Source organism: Scophthalmus maximus, chromosome 6 (assembly GCF_022379125.1).
Source record: "Scophthalmus maximus strain ysfricsl-2021 chromosome 6, ASM2237912v1, whole genome shotgun sequence".
Classification (NCBI taxonomy): domain Eukaryota; kingdom Metazoa; phylum Chordata; class Actinopteri; order Pleuronectiformes; family Scophthalmidae; genus Scophthalmus; species Scophthalmus maximus.
This window is the reverse complement of record NC_061520.1, coordinates 11444273-11464048: the sequence shown is the minus strand read 5'-3', so window position 1 is coordinate 11464048 and position 19776 is coordinate 11444273. Positions and strand designations below refer to the sequence as shown.

The 19776-nt window shown below is 40.0% G+C and overlaps 3 protein-coding genes and 1 long non-coding RNA gene across 5 annotated transcripts; 1 reads left to right on the top strand and 3 right to left on the bottom strand.

Moving 5' to 3' along the window:
• Positions 1–37: 37 nt before the first annotated feature.
• edem1 (ER degradation enhancer, mannosidase alpha-like 1) lies at positions 38–9410 on the bottom strand. The gene is made up of 12 exons (XM_035630305.2): positions 8787–9410; positions 6782–6854; positions 6161–6264; positions 5404–5575; positions 5130–5313; positions 4795–4969; positions 3700–3820; positions 3440–3610; positions 3270–3343; positions 3093–3189; positions 2499–2684; positions 38–2388 (listed from the first exon to the last, which is right to left on the bottom strand). Exons 1-12 carry the CDS (start codon positions 9257–9259, stop codon positions 2299–2301), a joined length of 1920 nt encoding a protein of 639 aa, XP_035486198.2. The 5' UTR covers positions 9260–9410; the 3' UTR covers positions 38–2298.
• A 911-nt stretch (positions 9411–10321) lies between these two features.
• arl8ba (ADP-ribosylation factor-like 8Ba) lies at positions 10322–15277 on the bottom strand. The gene is made up of 7 exons (XM_035630309.2): positions 15103–15277; positions 12561–12641; positions 12350–12423; positions 12133–12226; positions 11936–12003; positions 11400–11470; positions 10322–11296 (listed from the first exon to the last, which is right to left on the bottom strand). The coding sequence occupies exons 1-7, from the start codon at positions 15223–15225 to the stop codon at positions 11247–11249; spliced, it is 561 nt and encodes a 186-aa protein (XP_035486202.1). The 5' UTR covers positions 15226–15277; the 3' UTR covers positions 10322–11246.
• Positions 14808–19340, top strand: LOC118308881. The gene is made up of 3 exons (XR_004793362.1): positions 14808–14968; positions 15317–15425; positions 18925–19340. It is a non-coding gene; the product is annotated as an uncharacterized LOC118308881 (long non-coding RNA).
• On the bottom strand, positions 15760–18759 carry LOC118308878 (tumor necrosis factor receptor superfamily member 14). 2 transcript variants are annotated; one of them, XM_035630307.2, is made up of 7 exons: positions 18602–18759; positions 18310–18435; positions 17997–18128; positions 17277–17385; positions 17119–17189; positions 16858–16986; positions 15760–16500 (listed from the first exon to the last, which is right to left on the bottom strand). In XM_035630307.2, exons 1-7 carry the CDS (start codon positions 18729–18731, stop codon positions 16376–16378), a joined length of 822 nt encoding a protein of 273 aa, XP_035486200.1. In that variant the 5' UTR covers positions 18732–18759; the 3' UTR covers positions 15760–16375. The 2 variants fall into 2 exon arrangements, with proteins under 2 accessions (XP_035486200.1, XP_035486201.1); XM_035630308.2 differs by having other exon boundaries at positions 16858–16983.
• Positions 19341–19776: the final 436 nt, after the last annotated feature.

Here is a 19776-nt window from a genome sequence, read left to right as displayed (position 1 = left end):
TCCATTTTTCACAAATAAAACGCAACACAGCAGTGTCTTCAGTGTTCATGATCTGTCATTTATTCATTTCACAATTTTTTTTTCACAGATTCAATTAATAGTTTGACCTTTTCTGAAATACATAGTTTTAAACAAGATCAATGTTACTTTCATGTCTGTACAGTCAATGTGAAGCTACACAGTTAGCTTGGTTTAGCATATACACTGGGAACAGCGGTTGACAGCAATGCGTCAACTAGCACAAAGTAACAGATGTTATATGTACTTTGCTCTGTTCTATACCCACAGAAAATTTAGCAAGTTTTGATGTGTTTTACTAATCGAAGCTAACGTCACACCTGCAAGACTTTCATCTGCAATGTCTGAGCAACAAACATTTGTCGAAAATAATGTTGCCATTATTTGCAATCTGCATGCAGCTCACATTTGCAATCTGCATGCAGCTCCCATAAATTGCTTTTCCGAATCATAGGCCCAGGCCGGTGTAACCGACCTTCTCACCCGACTCTCAAAAAGGAAGGTAAAAAAGCGCATTTCCCCCAAAACGCCACCCCAAGACTAAGAGGGTGGTGCGATGTCAACCATTCTGAAACCTCAGACATGTCTTTGCTGTCGCCTGAAGTAGTTTAGGTTGACAAACACTTGATAAAAAGACGATGCCAGTGAAGCGATGTAAGTGAAGTGATGTCTTTAGGAGACAGCGTATACTTTTCTGTTTGTTGAATGACATGAATGGATGTTCACAGAACGACTGCACAGCCATTTTTCAACCTCAGATCAAAAAGTTGTAACATTTGCAATATAAATAACTAAGGCGATCATAAGACATTTTAGGCAAAAACATTTCAAGAAAGTTTTTTTTATTTCTTAAATCAAAGCATTCATTGCTTTTTGTTTTTCCTTTAATTAAACCCTGAGTTCTCACCACATGATAATTAATAGATATGATGTGCAATTATGTGAAAAGAGAAACAGCAATTAATAACTTCCAGCTTCTCTAAAAGAAATCATAAAAATAATAATACATCAGAGACTCTGCAGGAGAGTCTATGTACTAAATATGTCTGACAGAAAAATGAGTGAAAACAAAATGTATCGCCTACTAATATTTAAAAAAAAAAAAAAGTTTTATGGCTTGTTCCATCATGTCTTTTAAAAAAGGAGCTTTCTGTCACAATCAGTGTAAAACTGTACATACACATGGAATGACATCAATTGTGCAATATCAACAGTGGCTTCAAAAAAACAACAACTCCACAATGTCAACCACAACCAATATGCACTGTACATCATCCAGACAGACCAAGACAATGTGAAGGCACTTTAAAACAACAAGATTCATCCTGAACCTCTCTCTCACACACACATACACACACACACTCACACACTTACATACAAAGTCATGGCACATCTGTTTGCCCTTTGTAAGACATTGAGGAACTAAAAGCCTGAGAGATGAACACTTCAGTTTTCATCAGTATGTTCATAAATGTGTTAACAGCCAAAAGGAAGGAAGCAGTTTGGGTTTGTGTTGTCTGTGCAAAACAAAAGGAAGACAGAAGTCTTTCTGAAAGTGTTTGTTCTAGCGTGAGAGAGACAGGAGCCATCTTAACATTTTGGAAAAAACGGCAAAGTTCTTACAGGCACGATCTTAAAATGTGTTACAACCTCACAGGACGCAAGGTTTTATAGTGTCTGCATGAGTTGTCACCTGTTATTATCTGTTAGTGTGCAGCCCTTGTATAAAATCACAGATGTAGTCAAGTGTCAAATGCATAGAGGCACTAATCACGTTTAGAAAAAAAAAATTTGAGGTGAGTTTTTATAGGCTATAAATTTTACGTGTGGCTAGATGCCACTGTTCCCATTAACACGTTATTATCATTATTCACAGCTTAGCTGTCATTTCAACACAGACACACACACCTTAACAGACTTTTTTTGTTCCACAGAAACAGTTTTTTCTAAAACCACAATCTCAATCCATCACCAGCCAAAAAGCAGGGAAGCATGATTCCTCATTTTCTGACAACAAAGTTGTTTGCATTTGTTCACAACATGCTCACACACCCGAGAGCAAAAGCATCCCGACACACACCTTCAATCGATACAGCAAGTGATCAAACTGCTTTCCCTGGGTTTCCTTTAGTGTGTCAGTTTTCTGTCCGGATCCCCGAGAAGTGGAGCAGAGGGGACGGGGATTTTGACAAACAGCGGATCTCTTGTAACTTCACTGCGTCTGCGCCTCAGGAGGCGCACTGAATGCCAGTTCACGCCACTGTCGCCACATACTCGTAGTTAGAAAAGTCCCACCATATGATCGATCTGCCTCATGTAAATGCTCTTCAATGGCAGAGTGTATCGTCGCTCCTCTGGGATCCTGTTACACTGCAGAATGAGAGAAAGGGGAGAAGACAATGTGACTCTGACAGTGAGAGGTTTTTTAATGGTGAACAGTGAATTGGACTTCGGCAAGGACGACGGTGCGGCTGCCTTACGATGCTGCTGTTGCTGGGAAGCGGCCGGCTGTTGGGCCCCCTTTCTGCCAGCGCCCCCTCCTCGCACGGAAACAAGTTATTCCACTGTTTCTCCCTGAAACGCTTGTCTATAGGCACAACGTGGCCCTCTGTGGTGAAGATGTATCTGTTATCGGATTTGTGAAGTGGGTTGTCCTCATCAAACAGCTGTAATGTAAAAGACATTTTTTTATTTATTTATATGAAAAAATGGACAGTGCTGAGACAAAAGCGGGCCTAAATGTTATTCTGACAATGGCTGAGGGACACCGACAAAATCTAATATTTTGGATGCAATACCTTGTGAAAAGCCATTATTAAGCTATATCCTTTTTTACTATTACCTGACATTTTAACCATTTATCTATATAAATTCATGAGTTCAACCAATTATTTAAATCTGTTATTTAAATATTTTTGTGAAACATTCCCTATGAGTTAAGTGCACTTCAGTTTTTTAAATCTAGAAAACAATACAAAGTTTTAATACAAGCATCAAAACTTTGCCAATTATTTATCATCATACCATGCTATAATTCCAATATACTGTACAATGAAACTGGGGCTGTAACTTACCAGATAAAGGTATTTGCAGGTCTCACTGAGGAAGAAGCTCTCCATGCGATCTTCTTTGGATTTGTCCACGACATGGTGGAGAGTGGCGTACCCACATCTGCAAAGGACACACCTCAGCTCAAAGTACGGACAAATTAAAGCGCTTTAAAACAAAGGTGTATAATACATGACCCACACCTGACTTTGGCATTTTTCTCAAGGCTCTGGAGAATATCCATTCCAACATGCAAATAGAAAGGATTTTTGGTTGCCTGTGGAAAGTGAGGTACAAAAAAAATAACTCGTGAGTAAAAGGAAACTGTCACCAACCAACAACCACCATGTTTCACGCAAGTCAGTATTGTCACCTGGTACAGCAAATAGGTCGACTCTACCAGCTCTGGTCTTAAGGGGTAGAAGAGCACATCAGGGGCCTGCAGCTGCCAGTTGTATCTCTCCGGCAACGCCCCGAAGCGCTTCCAGATGGCATAGTAGAAAGCGTGCAGGCAAATGGCGTTATCTACATCACCATTCAGCACCTAGGACACAGAGTATTAGAGTCGTCCTTTAGTCCTTTTTTTACTCTTTCATACGAGATCTGATTAGACTGAAAGTGTAAAAATCTAACCTGCAGCCCAGGAAAGAAGGCCTGAAGGGAGTCGATCCAGGTGTTCATGATTTCACCACTGAACATGTTCACATTGACATAAAGAGGCGGGTCACCCTCGCCTTCATTACAGGACTCTCTCCTGGAAAGAAAGGGAAGCGGACGGAGTTGTAAAATATATGTCAGACAATATGTCATGTGTCTCCAAACAGGTTTTGTTAAATTGCTTGTGACAGAGGAAGTTGAGTAGGTTTGCTTTTTTTGACAATATCTTTTCATCTTCCATATTTGAACACACGTTCATGTACACAAGCAAACACATGTTGGCCGCCACTCCCCCAGCTTAACAAGATAGTTTAGATAGTATGTGCTTAACTCAAGGTAGGCTTATTAGTAGTTGGTGTTGAAAATGATGACAGAATGATTAAAAATGATAGTCACAAGCCGGAAACTCGTGAGCAATCTTAATTCCCCTTTTTTCTGCTCAGTCATTAACAAAAAAGTTTTTAAGTTTTAGATGGGGCTAATGCTGCAGACACACCCAGTTATTTCCACAGTGAAAAGCATCGGAGGGGCGATGCATACCATCTAGGCTACTATATATATAGTTTCAGAATGATACGGACATGTCTTAAGCTGCAAAAATTAATCTGGAGATACCATCCCAAGTAATATCCTCACCAATTTTGGTGAAAATCTCTCCTTGTGTTTTGTTTGTTGTTATGTTGTCCACACAAGCACAAACAAAAACACAGAGATGGAGGTGAAAACAATAACCTGCTCCCAGTGTGCAGGCTAAAAAAGGCCCACAGTCCACCATGTCACATGTTTGTCTATGTTTTTGTGGGCAGCTGTGGCTGAGGACGTAGAGTTGTTCGATCCCAGCTTCCACCAGTACACATGCCGTTGTGACACTTAACCCTACTTGCCTCTGACAGTGTATTAATCTGTACGAATGTGACAGACAAATGCGCGGTAAATAGCAGCGCTATATGCATGTGTGTGAATGGGTGAATATGACTTTCCTGTAAAGCACTTTGAGTGGTCTATATGACTAGAAAAGCGCTATATAAATACAGTCCATTTACCATTTACATGTTTCAGTGTGGGACTCACCCTCTCCTCAGGTGGTTCTGTATGCTCTCGTAAGAAGCTTGAAACATCCTGTAGTCCTCGTTTTCACCAAACAGGATGTAGGATTTTAGCAAATACTCGTAGAATGAGTCCATACCAGCTCCAAGACCACTCTGCTTGCCAACCCACTGGCCTGTCTGGATATTAACTACGTTCCCTGAGGACAGAAATCACAGAAATTTGACAAGAGGAACTGTAGGCACCATATGTGGAAGCCTTTACCAAATTGGGAAGAATTCAACTTAAATAAAAAATTGTGAAAAAAAAGAAAGCATGCAAGTAAAAAAACAAACACTACAGTCCACAGCTGCACATACCTAACAGACCGGTTTCATTGCTCCTCAGGTTCCACAGAGCTTTGACAGCTCGCCTGGCTACCCACTCAAATGTGGAATCGCCAATCAAGCGGCTTAAAATCCCAAACTCCACGAGAAGGGAGCCTGCTCCTGCAGTGCAAGTCTCATTGATGCTATCAGGAGGGACGCCCGTCTTCAGGTTCACCTGCATTCGAGACACAAGCGCGTATTGGCTGCTGGTCGATATTCCAGCCATTAAAGTGTGGTTTGTAGGAAGGCGTCGAGTTTCACTCACCCTGGGGTATGGGATGCCTGTGCTGGTGTTCTCAAAGGCCGGCAGTAAGCGGACAGCCAAGTCATGAGCCAAGTGAAGCAGCTCATCATCGTAACCTTCAAAGCCCACCTTGCCAAATGGATGTTTTGGGTCAGTCAGCAAGATGTGAGCCGAGATGAGGCTTCCCAAGATCCTTCAAAGGAAAAAAAAGAATAATACAATTTTGTTGGCTCAAAGCAACAGCTTTTGTAGATTTTTATTCTGACATTAATATCTGTGTATGTATAGGATATCACATTCATTCATTCACTTTGGACTGCATGGTTTGACTGCATTTGCACAGTGTTTTTGGTGAATTACTCCAAAAGTCATTAAAAAGTCTAACTTTGTAATCACTTGCCTCGTGTTAAATTGGAGACAACATTGTATGACTTCACACTCAAACAATTAAAATAATGCCTACCTTACTACACTTCCTACACTTTATCGACCCCAAAAGGGTTGATAAAAGACAAAGGACTCTCCTGCTGAATCAGTGCTCTGGACCCGTTTGTCAAGGTTTTCAACAGAGTCAAACAATATTTGTCTTGAAACATTCCCTGTTTGGAAAAACAAAGAATTCTGAGGATGTTGTCCATAATATTGATCATCTCAACCAGTACGTCGATACACTTTTAATTTCAGAGTTTACAGCCTGAACCGTTTGTGGATCAACAGAAAACTGCACAATTAGTTTCCCTTTTGCATTTGACCCTGAAAAGAGTGGTAACATTTGTACCTGATGTTCGCCTCGAAAACTTGCACTGTCGAGTCCTTGTCGAAAGATACAGTATCTATAACCAGCTTGACGGCTCTGTGGAACTCGGTCACGTTGCCAAGCACCTGGAGAGAGAAAAAGCCCATGAACAGTGAGTGTAGAAAAGAGCAATGTTGGTAGAGAAGTATCCAAACGGACTCAAGGTTGTAATCAAAGCAAACGTGTTTTCCTTAAAGTATCGATGCAGGAGGGTGATTTTTTATTTTTTTTAACAAATCAAGTTATTGGAGGGTTTTTTTTAAATAATTTTATAGAAATGTTGTCATTTTTCCTTTAACTTTGATGTATTGGATGTATCCTCTTGCATTTATAATCAATTCAATTCACTGACTCAATGTCAGCGGAGGTACTGAGAGTGACAGGATACCAGTAACTTATAACAGAGGAAGTGTTAACCACTGTTTCACTGAATGTGGTGCAAAACGCTGCTTTTGTCTTTTTTGCAGAACAGGTGATGTCGAGATTACAGCAGAAAACCCCATAGTTTATGTTCCTTACTACTCCTTAAAATGTGCTAACTTTGTCTTCATAAGAGCCGCGAGAAAGAAAGGAAAAGTGAAAAAAAGGCTCAGTGTGACTCACCAGAAGAGTGTCTAAGGTGTCGATCAATGTCAGGGAGTAGTTCCCCAAGACATCGTTTATGTTGATGTTTGACCTGAATTGAAAAACAGTGAAACAGACACAGTGTCAAGCAAATGTGGGAGACATAATCAACACATGGCAAAACAGAGGACACATTTCATATCTAACAACACAGTGGAGTGTGTTAGACTGGATGGACAGATCAACGGAAACATCAGCTGCGTGACTTTTCAGTTTTCAAGTTCTTCATTTTAATTTCTTCCCACTAATGACATGAGCTCCTTAATTGAGTTGCATCGTCTCTTAAACCCACAAACAATTCAAGACTGGGGAGAATATTAAAACAATCGTGGTCGGAAGACATAGGACAGTTGTTCTCTTGCAGAGTTAGTATCAGAATAGACTGGGGCAGCGACTAATAGTTACTTTCATAACTTATTAAGCAGATGATTATTTTCTGTTTAGTCAATAAAATGTAAGACAAACTGCCCAATTTTCCTAGAACTCAAGGTGACAAACTGTTGTTTAATGTCAATTTGTCATTTCAGCTCCATAGCAGGCACCAAATATTTAGTTTTCTCGTGCATGTGAGAGACCATTTTCAAAACTTGCCACACATTTTAAAAACAGCCATTTTTATCACGTGACTGAAAGTAAAGTTGATGGATAATGCTGTGACTCAGCAGCTGTGTTTGGTATTTATCTTGTTAATGTCTCTTTCTTTAATAGAAAACACTTACACTGCTATGCTTTTAGCATCACAAAGGAAATCTAGTCACCTCAACTGAATTTGGGTGGCAGCAGAGATAACAGACAATGATTCATCAGATACCAGATGCCTCAGATATCTAGATACCACCATGTCTACGTAGTAGTAGTCTGTGTATTCTATTTCCTTGATTTATGATTATTTGAAAAGCTTTGCCATTAATCTGGGTGTGCCAACACTGCTCAAACTTGCTTTGCAGACACTTTTGAGCATGAGCTTATTAAACAAGTAGCTGATCAATTAGTTAGGATGGATTATTTATATGATAATTTATATTTCATTATAGATTAATTTGACAATTTGTCTACCAAGTCTTTTGTCAAAACAAATTAAATATCTTTGGGTTTTGGACTGTTGGTCGATGGAACCAGTCTTTGGAAGATGTCACCTTCGGGCTCTGGGGAAATTCTTTTCATATTTTCTCCCATTAAGTTTGAGACACGTCCGGATTTGGCCAAGTGGCTGTTTTCCTGAGACTAGTGCTACAACTAACGTTTATTTTCATTATTGATTAATCTGTCAATCATTTTCTCGATTGATCGATTAGTTGTTTGGTCCATAAATTGTCATAAAAATGTCGATCTTGTTTCCCCAAAACTCCAAGAAGATGTTTGGTTTTGTCCACACACCAAAGATATTCAGTTTACTGGCAAAGAAACCAAAAAATATTCACATTAAGAAGATGAAATCAGAGAATTTTGACTTTTTTTTCTTAAAAACTACTTGAACCGATTAATCGATTAGCAAATTAGTTGGCGATTAATTTTATTAGTCGATCATGAGTTGATTAACTGTTGCCGCTCTAGCCGAGACCAACAATTTGCGTGAGGCTCCTGGGACAACAATTATCAGCCAATCAAGGTGTGTGATGTCATCGCAGAGACCAACCGCTAATCCTATGGAAAACGTTGGTCTCAGGACAGAAGCCATTTGGCAAAATCAGGACGTCCTACTTTCAGCCCTTCTATATTTTTCTCCTTCTTCTTTCACTGGTTACATATTTGCAGTATCCCTACGCCAACAGAAAGTAGTTCCCAACGGGACGGAAACGCCTGGGACCCCATCCACACAAGCGGCGCGTGGATCCGAGTGAAGGAACCAGTCCGACCCACGGGCAACAGTGGGAGCAGCAGCGTGTCACACCACTGTGGATCATTTGTTTAACGATCGGCCTGCGGGAGACAGTTAAAGGTGCAACTGTCCGTCCGGCATCGCGCGCAGCTTTGAGTGACTCACGGGTTCAGCACGTCGGGTCCCCTCCCCTCACAGTCAATGGGATTCAGCTCGTCCTCGGGAAACGCGTACTTCATGTAATTGTCATATCCGAAGTAGAACATGTCTTTGGCCATGTCCTTCATTTTGGCTCTGAGCGTGTCGGGGAACGAGCTGTACCTCCGGACGTACTCGTCCTGGTCGCCGTCGAACAAGCTCAGGTAGGACCTCTTCTGGGGGGAGTCCTCTTCGGGCTTCGCACAGCTGGTCGCCGTCTCCTCATACCTGTGGCCGTGGATCCGCTGGGACCACGAGTTGCCCCTCGAGTCGCTGCCCTTCTCTTCCCCGAACAGCAGGTCTAGTTTGTGCAAATTGAAACCGAGTTGGAAGTTGAATCCCCAGCTCACGCTAGGTCCCAGTCCGAAGGCTAGCCACAGCACACAGCTGAGCGAGAGTCTCAGTACGACCAGGCCGACTACTATTGACCTCCATTGCATCTTTGCCCCGGTTCGATCTTACAAAGCATAGTTTAAGTCCGCACACCGACGAGGGGACGAACGACTGGGGACTCCTCCGTGTGTCAGCCGGGCTCAACAACGAGCACAGAGCGGCTGTAGTGATTTCGCCTCGCACGCTTCCTGTCAACAAACCAGCCCCTCCCAGACCCCGAGGTGTGATTGGTCCTTCCTTCGTGTCGTCGTGCAGAACGTGATGAACACTCGACCTGCGATTGGCTACGGGGCTGTCAATTTCCTGGTTTGCGTTTCGTGGCATCTCTGACGTGTCTTAATTCAACCGGGTTCGAAACCGAAGGTTCAGACTGACAGAGAACATCCGCCTGGTGTATAAGTAATATAGATCTAATAATATAGATCTAATATAGATCTATGATAAGCAATTACAGGATCATTCTAAACTTGGCACAAAAAAATTAAAGATCAAATAAACTTCAATGCCTTTCTGCCATATGGATCATTTAATTGATGTATTCATTTGTTTATATATTGAATATGACCTGGTAATTTTAGTATTGCACTTTTAGCTTTTTAAAAATATTTTTTTATTAGTTTTGTTTTATTGTTATTGTTTTTTAATGTTTGTTAGTGTATGTCTGCACCCTGTTTTTGAACTTAGCCGAAACCAAATTGCCTCTGGGATTAATACATTTGTATTGTAAAGCGGAGGACATGTAATATACTACTTATTATTAGATATTTTCTGTTGGCGTATAGGGAAATCCACTCACCAAAAAACAAATGCTTTTTAATTTCATTACACCATTACATAAGACCTCTTGTCAGGACTGTTTTAGTGTATACAAGTCGGACCTGATTGATGTTTTGTTGTACCTGTTGACACAAGATGCATCATACAAGTTCAACCCAGCCTCAAACTGAGCAGAGATATAATCAGTCCAGTAATTGAGAACCCGTGCTACTAGGGCTAGTTATCCAATTTTTATATATATGAATATTAACTGTAGCTTTTCCCATTTATGTTCTTTAAGCTGTGCAGAATTTCTCGTTCCAAAGGTGAGGTATAAATAACAGGACAATGTCTAAATTAAAAAGCATGCCTTTTTATTTCTTGAATGTATTGAAGTGGTGTATTTTCACTCTACCCAGCATGCTGCTTTGCTACAGAGGTGAGAGACATTGCACAAGGCACTTTAAATTCTGCCACTCTGTCAGCATGGAGGTAGCACAAAGGACATCATTCCACTGAGGCTACTTACAAACAGAGGCCAATATGAACCACACAACCCCGTACAGCTTTACTTTTAGTACATTCAGTCTTTAAATAGAATCATATATTCATACACGCACATCTCACATTGGTAAAAATCATATTAGCTTGATATTTGTACAGACCTGCTCAGACTGACGTGCATAAACGCACAATTTTCTAAAACAACTGACATGTCTTCGAAAGAGGAGAACCTGATCAAGCTAAGAGCGACAGTCATCAGGGCAGAGCTACACAGAAATGTGAAAAACCTGCATGTCCACATCAGGCATCTCCATGCATGATTAGGTCACTGTGTGAGGAACATTTCTCATTCTGTGAGGCCTGTTTAACAGAAGAATTCCTTCCGGGGTGTGTTGTTCTATACCCAAGATTAATGTTGTAAACCTCTGGGTATGATCGATCGTGTAATGCCTTAAGTGTGAAATGTAAATGAGAAATTAGGTTCTGACTTCACATCACATTATGTGCTTACATTATGCTTCACATTATGTATAATGCCAATTACATTCATTCAATTTGGAACCAGAATTTCATTTGAGTAGTGCATCGTCAGGGTTTGTGAAAGAATCACATGGTGACAAAGGAGAAAAGAAATTGAATGACACAAGCAGAACAGTGCAGCAATGTCACCTGTGACCTGAAGGTACAACTGTACATCATCACAGAGTGATGAGGGTGTGGCGTGACAGTAACATGGCATACACAGCTGGCAAAAAAACAAAACTTGGTGCATTTTCAGCTCCTCCGGGATTTTGAGTGCTGGATGAGCCACTGAAGTGTGATATCTGAAATACATTTTTTTTTAAAACATGCAGAGTCAGTTGAATTCAGGCATTGCTAACTTGCAAGCGACACACGATAAAACAACATTAATTAAAATCAACTTACCAATGTTGTCTTTCTCTTTGCAGGAAATGGAGTAGCAGCATATCTCTCTGTCCTGAATAGCTGCCAGATTCCTAAAAACATGCATCGACAAATAAATACAATCAGTATGCATCCAGACTGATCATCAATGTTGTTCATCTGAAGCTTCCTGAACAAAGTTAAACACGACTCTCAGCATGTTTGTAACTCACCAGCAGAGGGAGCTGGTTTCTCAAGTAAACTACGACAGCAGCTCAATTTTTAACAGCAAAGACATTTAGGAGGAAAAGGTTCCGTTTTTTTCCTGTCATTACCGTAAAGGAATGTGGAATGTGGGAGGAAAACAGATAGAAGTAGAAAGTTGTAATGTATACGGACCAGACACATTTTAATAATAATCTAAAGTCAAATACAAATTCTTCTTCCAGTAAAATTCTAAGCAAGAATTAATGGGAACCATTATCATTGGCAGTAAAAATCTACAGAGCATTATTGTGCAAAAAAAACATTCAGTTGTAATCAAATTGAATATGCTCTGTTACATTTTTGATACGTACATTTTCTCAATGAGCTGCTTCTCGTCTAGAGCAGTGGGTAGATCCCTTTTGTTGCCGAGCACCAGAATCTAAGAACAGATCACAGCTGAAATTTGCAAGAGCAGCGAGTGATCGCCAACAGCACCCACGTATAGTTTTGCATGACTGGTGCAGAAATCACACAGAATTTTTGAAAGTGGTTTCAGAGGAACACTTACAGGAATTCCTTGCAACTGAGGTTTGTCTAATAAATTATGAAGCTCGTTTCTAGATGCCTCCACCTTTTCCCGATCAGCCGCATCAACCATGTACCTAAAAATGAGCAACATTGAAACAGAGTTTTGAATAAATTTACACATTGTGTGTTCAACGCCAACTTCTTGTCATTAAATTCCCTTAATTGTACATCTGAAATACAGACCAAGAGATACTCACACAATCGCATTAACTCCCCGACAGTACCGCTCCCACATGCTCCTGAACCTCGGCTGACCTCCAATATCCCAAATCTACAGAATTAAGGGCCACATCATTGTATGATATTCCTGATTCACAGTGTCAATAACTATGCAATTATACCAGTCTGCTTGTGTCACTTAATTATCGTTAAAAGCTCTGATATCGGCATGAAAATCAAAACAGTTACCTTGATGGTGACATTTCCTTTAGTGACCTTCCTCATGTTGAACCCGACTGTTGGGATCATGTCTTCACTGAAATGCCCAGACTGAAAGGAGAGACATGGTTAAAAGTCATTTCTTCACCGTGTGACTTGCTATTCCTGAAAATATGTGCATGTCCACAATAAATTAACTAGTCCCCAGTGGCAAAATGCCACTTCACACACACACATTATGATTATGGTTATATCATTTTTGGAAAACATTTAAAATCATGAAATGCTTTCCAAAAATGATTACCATAATCATAATTATGTTCAAATCTATCTTCAAATAAAAACTCACTGTAATTAAAAGCAGATCTGATGTTTAGGGTTTGTGTCTAAATCGTTCATATGCAATTATAAAAAGATTTTAAACTTGACTATTGCAGAGGGATTATGTACAATATAATAATTATGATGTGACAAACAATCTAGATAGTATATCCAAACTTGTGAAAAGGCAGGAACTATTATTAATGAAAACACAAAATAAATCATTTTAAATGACATAAAAAGCCAAGAGATTAAATTACTGTATCTCCTGTTTATTAGTGCAAACAGAAGTAGGAAGAAGGCATTCCCCTTTGACATCATAACTCACAAGCAGTTGATATTCCTACTGCCTGCCCTCCTCTGTGAACCACAGTCTGCTGCACACACATTTCACAGCACATGACTTGCCGGAGTCACCTGATGGAGCAAAGTGAATACGAGTGCAGTGGTCTTATGACTGAGGAAGGAGGAACCACCCCCACAAGAACCATTCACGCAGTCGAAAAAACTTCAGACAGAACATTTTTCTCATCTCTTCAGCAAGAAGGAAGGAGTCGACTCATGTTCCAACCCCAAACCCGACTTCCTCCTCAGACACCTGCCTTTTTGTCAGCTTCTCTGACGTTCACCCCGAAAGGCTCCGTAATGTTTTCTGTGACATTGTCTTTTAAACTTTAATGCACAGTTAAATCTGTGCTGGTTGATTTTGATTTGCCCTCTGAACATGAGTAGTAATGGCTGCAGCCTACTTAGATAACACCCATAACTAAAGATTATTATCAATGAATCTGCTGTTTAATAAATGAGTGAAAATTGTTTAAATTGCCTGTCACATTTTCTTAAAGCCAAAAATTACAGACAGTGCAAGGCAAAGGGTCCACAGAAATGAGGAGATAGAACCAATGAAAGTTTGCCATTTTAAGCCATGTTTTGGCTTTTGCCCAATTTGATACATGTCTCTGCTGCCTACAATTTCTTTCTCTTTCTCTTCCTCTAACATTATTCATTTGGGCAGACTTTGTCTACACTCATTTTGAAGGTCTATTAGCCATCGACATTAGAATTCTGTGATTTTTTTATTCATGATTTGAACTCCAAAGGATGTTGAGTGAAATGAAAGATCGTATATAAATGTGCCCACTGATCTGAAGATTACGAAACACAGAGGAATGTTTTAAGAATGAGTTAAAAGGCTCTGCACCAGTGGAACACGGTGAGACTAAACCTACGACCAGACAAGTTTGAAAAAATTTGATTGGCCGAAAGGTGATAGATTAAAAGTAATGTGTGCTAATAGTTGTGAAAACCATCAGCGCCAACAAACTGACAAACGACTCTCATAACCGAAGGAAGGTTTTTCACAATATGCTGCTTAAAAACTCCAGTTGCTGTGCAGTGATTGGCCGATGGAAATTGCTCCACCAGAAACACAGTTTTTTCAGAAATCCCCCGCAAAGTTGCATAAGTACAGATGCTCTGCAGGACCGCAGTCACTGGAGGACACTCATAATCATGATCTATCTGCGACTCTTTATCACTATTATGAGAGTAATTTTTTTACATGGCAATGGCTGCAGAAAGGACAAAGAGCAATGTGTTTATAGTGGTGTCCTGTTTGGCTACACACCCAGGCCAAAGTTGTGATCAGGCCTGCAACAAACAATTATTTTCAGTATTGATTATTTTCTCGATTGTTTGGTCCATTAAATGCCATGAGATGATGAAAAATGTTGATCCTGTTTACCAAAACAAAGATATTTAGTTAACTGTCACAGAGGAGAAAAAGATTAGATTTCAGAAGCTGAAATTACAGAATTTTCTACTCTTTTTTCCCCCCCACAAAAACCTCTTCAAACGATTATTTGATTTTCAAAATAGTTAGTGATTAATTAAATGGTCGACTACCAACCAATTAATCGATCGCAGCGCTAGTTGTAGTGGTCGACATGTTTCTAAGTGAACTGACCAATCACAACACAGTTACACGCCGACTAGCCGACGAGCAGTTAGCCCAGCAGGTGACGTGTTGACTCGCGGTCAGCCAGGTGTGTTCGGGGGATGCTGCGCTCACAACCCGGTTACACTCGTTGTTCGGTCGGACCCGCGGACTACTCTTCGTAAGTCATCGCAAACGCAACGTTGGCGGCTACAAACCCATTATTAGCCGTAACGGCATTAGCACGCTGCTAGCAACCCACCCCACTAGCAAGGTGGCTAGCAGCAGCAGCAGCAGCCGCCGCCGAGGACTTACAGCGATCACGTTTACAAATGTTGTTTTGCCCGAGTACTGCAGGCCGACCAGCGTCAGCTCCATCTCCTCCTTCCAGAACAGTGACTTGAACCAGTCCAGCAGCCGGTTAATAAGTGCCAGCATCTTGAGGTCGCCGTTCACACTTCCCTTCGCTTCAATGTGTGTGTGTGTGTGTGTGTGTGTGTGTGTGTGTGTGTGTGTCCCTCCCCGTCAGATGTGGCGTTTTCCAGCGGGGAAGGGAAGTGGGGACGCAGCAGGCAGCAGCTGTCATATGATCGGCCAGCCGACACGTGCCCGACAGCGACCCCCACAGGCACAGGGAGGTACAGACGTCACTCAAACACATTGGATTTATGTTATTGATGGAAAAAAGGTTTTTATTATTATTATATATGTCTTTATTTTGTATTTTATATATATACATGTATATATATACATGTATATATATATATGTAGAGAGAGAGAGACAGACAGCGAGAGCACCATATCAATATAACAACAAAAACGTATATGATGCTGTTATGATGCTGTAATTACATATATACACACATATACCACATGTACATATATCATTTCTTTTATTGTAGTTTTTTTACTGTTATTGTGTTTGTATAATTACAGCATCATAACAACATCATAACTATATATGATGCTGTAATATATATATATACACACACACACACACACACAAACACTACACAAATCTCTTTTACAAGAGACCTGGCCAAGAGGGTCTACAACAATAAATACAAAAACAAAAAGACAAATACAGCTGTTATATACAGCTGTGTAAACTGATATGTATCCCTGGCCTCATGGAACATTGCACGAAAATCATCGTCATGAGGTCCCTTTAGCATATCGATGAGTTGTATTCCAGTTTAGATAGAAAACAAGAGATTGATATCGATGAGTGCTTAGTACTGGCAGGCACATGGAGATGAAGTATTGGTGAACATATCCCTTGTAATAAACATATTGTAAACAACATAAAATTGTGTTTTTTTCTATTTTTCTGTGGAGTTTGTATCAATTTTTACTGGAACACATGGAAATCCAGTGCCTTGCCCAAATGAGCAATGGCAATAAGGAAAGAGCAAGTGCTCATCTTTCAGTCAAATATTGCATCTCTAACAACTAGATATCTTTATTTATTGCTTCTTTAGATGAAAATATCTACTGTTTTTCATCATCACATCAAGTTTAAGTTTAAGATGTCGCTATTAAGACTGGTCACATCATCTTAGACTATTTTGTTTATCAAAGAGTGGTGTCATTTTCCCAGATGCAATTCATCAGAACTGTTGCTGTCCTGTATGATGAGCTGGATTCCGCTCTCCTCCTTTGACAGGTGAAAGTCAGTGGTTTGGTTGGAGACCATTAACACAGGATTGTTATCTGAACCAGAGAGAATAAACACAAATGGTTTTGAAATCAGAAGCAGAATACCATTAATTAGTATAGTGACGGGTCATACTTTGACACCTACAATTTTGGTCTCTCATTGTTCCATTTCACCCAGACAAGTGCTGCTGCTCTTGAATGTACGTATGTATGAATTAAGTATAAATGTCTAAGAAGAGGTAAACATTGGGCTACAAAATCTTAGTGTGAACATTTATTTTGCAGTGCACACACTCAATTATTGATATTTGATCATTTTACTGTCGATGTTAATGATGCTATTACTATAAATAATGCTGTAAATTTGTTTTGATATGTTCACTTGACATATCACATTTAAATTTTACTCACTTGCTCTATGCTTCCTTCGGCTCTTTATGCAGGCAGTAGACAGAATCAAAAGGGAAACAAGAGAGAGCAGAACAAGGCTGATGCCCAGAATAATATGAACGGAGTCTCCACCACTGCTGTTCATCACTGCTGACATATCAAATCACATGTGAAGTTAGTTCAATTCAACTGCATTGTTATTATGTTGCCGCAAGAGCAGCTGTCATGTCATCAAGAAGAAAGCGTGTTCTGTCGATAAAACATATCGTTCTCTCTACATACCAGGTGCATCACAAACTGAGTCGTGGGTTTTGTTTCCTGGAAAGAGTTCAGCAAATCCAAATGCTTTGCACCTGTTGACCAAAAATTGAATCTGTGTTTTTTGTCGATGTAATTTGACGCTTTATGGAGAATGATTGTAGCTTTTGAATGTGTCTTACTGTGTCCGTTGGTTGCAGTTATTGACTTTCACATCAAAATAGGCATTATCAGGGCATATAGGCTTGCACTGATACGAATACTTGATCAAACTTCTACCTGTGGAAACGTCTGCAAAGACAGAGAGATTGGTGACCTGACCTTTCCTCTACAGCACCACCATTAGGCGTTGTAGCATTGTCACTGAGAGCATGATAGCATTCTGACATGCGTTTCTACATTAGGTCGTTTTGTAACTTTTTGTAGTGGGTTTGTCTGTTTGGTTATGTCGGGTGTATTAGCAGCTCATGTATTCTCAAACTAATGAAGATGCAGCCTGCTCTCTGTCTGGCAACAGAAACACATGGCACCCCTTGCATTTCTCAAGACTTTAATTATGAGCAGATTTCCCTTTACTTATTCATAGGGGAGCACTTAAACACAACTACTTTATTTTCCATCAATTAAAAAAGCCTGATTCTTATTTATACAGACTGACAAATGTTAAATATCATTTATATGATTAGCGCATTGATCCAACCTACAGGTGTGGCTGTGTCTAACCCATTCTAATTTCCATTTGCGCACCTTGACATAATTTTACATAACACCCACGATCATAAACGAAAACGACTGTGTTAGATGTATTCAAAGTTCAAACTTGGTTAGTGCCAGCAGCCTATGAAACTAATTACCTGTAAAAACAAGTTATTTCTTTTAGCTCAAAATATGTCCACTCTTACCTGTCCTGTACACTTTCTCCCCTGTGACACACTTGTTTTCCTCACAAGTCGAACACACATTGTCGGAGCAAAGGAAACCAGAGAGACACGAACACTTTGCATTTGTGGTTGCCGTACATTTCTCAGCATATTCTGTGGGCGGACAAGAATTAAGACCACAGGATTTCCAGTTTTTCACAATGTTCTGTCTTTTATCCACAGTATTAAATGCATTGTCGACATCACTGGCTGGTGTTTAATTGTAGATCATGAGAGCAGGGTTACCTTTTTCTAATGTGAAAATCAAACATTTTATCATTATTTTCAGTCTTACCATGTTGGCATGACTGGCATTCCTCACATTTGGCAAAGACAGTGGAGTGATTGGAGAAGAAGCCTTCGCCACATGGGCTACACACAGTCGGCTTGTGCTGAGTGCAGAACTCCTCCACATGATTACCTTCAAAATAAGAAACAAATTCAATCACTCATTATCGCATGGATAAATTTCGGACTCAGTACCTTGAATGCATCTGCTCATATTTCATCATAAACACAATGTTAGAATTGGATCGAGCAATTCAACAAAATTTGTTAATGGTTTATAATTCCATCATGGGTTTTACCTGGAGGACACCGGTCACAGCACAGTCCGTTGATCAGAGCCTGTTGATCAGCACAGCCTCTGGCATATCCCATATTCCAAATACTCAGCACATATATAAAGGGCAGTAAACGCTTCAGAGGAACCATCATGACCAGTGCTTTGCTTGTGCCTCTGGGGTTTTATCTTGACTGTTTTCTGACGTCAGTAGGAGGTGAGTGTGGTCGTGCTAGTTGGAAGGAAGTGAAAGATCACTGACAACTGGAAACCCTGAACATGTTGAGAGTATAAGCTGATTGATGAAACTGGTTTGTTTTAATTTATTTTTTCTTCTTTATTCATCAGGGGTCATTACGGAGATAATGGTGCAGGAGTACACAGTTACAAATACATGATGATTTATTGTTGACAACTGAATGTTTGTGTGGGTTTGATGATATGTGATGCAGGGAGGGCATAAAAATGTATACATTAATAAACTTAATCAAAAATCCAGTCTAAGTCAGTCTTCAAATTACACAAAATGAATCACTAACAATTTGGACTATGAGATTATTTTTTTATGTAATTCGTATAGCAAAGATACCACAAATGTATTGGTTCAAACTTTATGATATCATTGTAATTTGGATGTCTGGGGTAATCTGATGACATTACCTCAGGCTCAGAAAAACTGCAATAATTGATGATTGAAATAAGGCACAGTCTAATCTATAATAAAATCAGTTGGTGGTAGTAGGCCTACTGTTGTAGTTGTTGTCGTCAATGTGTTGTGGGCTTCAGAGAAACATTCGTGAATCATCCTAAAAGTTTGTGTGAGTACAGTATTAAGTAAGTGATTAATATTGATGTCGGATTTGTGGTCCTATACACACATTTTTGACAGTTTGTTTTCTTTTTGTAGAAACGTGAGCGCTCATCTCACATTACAGCACAAACACGTCAAAACATGTGCTCTGTTGAATGGCCTAGTGACAGGAATTGTCACCCATTGAGTCATACTTCTCTATGTATCACTAAATCACAACCACATGTTCGCATGAAACCTCTTTTAGGATGTGACATCACCACAGACGCACTTACACGTACAGTTCTCAAAAGTTGTCGGTGTATAGACACATGGCGATGGTTAGATACTGTAGAACGCTATATTTCCCTTTATGGCTGTACTACATACCCCCAGCCCCCACCCCCACA

Excerpts from the sequence above, each read along its gene's own strand:
- edem1 (XM_035630305.2), bottom strand. The coding sequence starts at position 9,259 with ATGCAATGGAGGTCAATAGTAGTCGGCCTGGTCGTACTGAGACTCTCG. Across the intron at positions 3,611-3,699 it reads CCTTCTTTCCTGGGCTGCAG|GTGCTGAATGGTGATGTAGA; the intron begins GTTAGATTTTTA and ends TCTGTGTCCTAG. Across the intron at positions 3,190-3,269 it reads GAGAAAAATGCCAAAGTCAG|ATGTGGGTACGCCACTCTCC; the intron begins GTGTGGGTCATG and ends TGTCCTTTGCAG.
- arl8ba (XM_035630309.2), bottom strand. The coding sequence starts at position 15,225 with ATGCTGGCACTTATTAACCGGCTGCTGGACTGGTTCAAGTCACTGTTC. Across the intron at positions 11,471-11,935 it reads AAGCAGCTCATTGAGAAAAT|GAATCTGGCAGCTATTCAGG; the intron begins GTACGTATCAAA and ends GCATGTTTTTAG. Across the intron at positions 11,297-11,399 it reads CAAAGAGAAAGACAACATTG|ATATCACACTTCAGTGGCTC; the intron begins GTAAGTTGATTT and ends AATGTATTTCAG.
- LOC118308878 (XM_035630307.2), bottom strand. The coding sequence starts at position 18,731 with ATGATGGTTCCTCTGAAGCGTTTACTGCCCTTTATATATGTGCTGAGT. Across the intron at positions 18,436-18,601 it reads CTGTGACCGGTGTCCTCCAG|GTAATCATGTGGAGGAGTTC; the intron begins GTAAAACCCATG and ends CTTATTTTGAAG. Across the intron at positions 16,987-17,118 it reads CTCAGTTTGTGATGCACCTG|CAGTGATGAACAGCAGTGGT; the intron begins GTATGTAGAGAG and ends TTGATATGTCAG.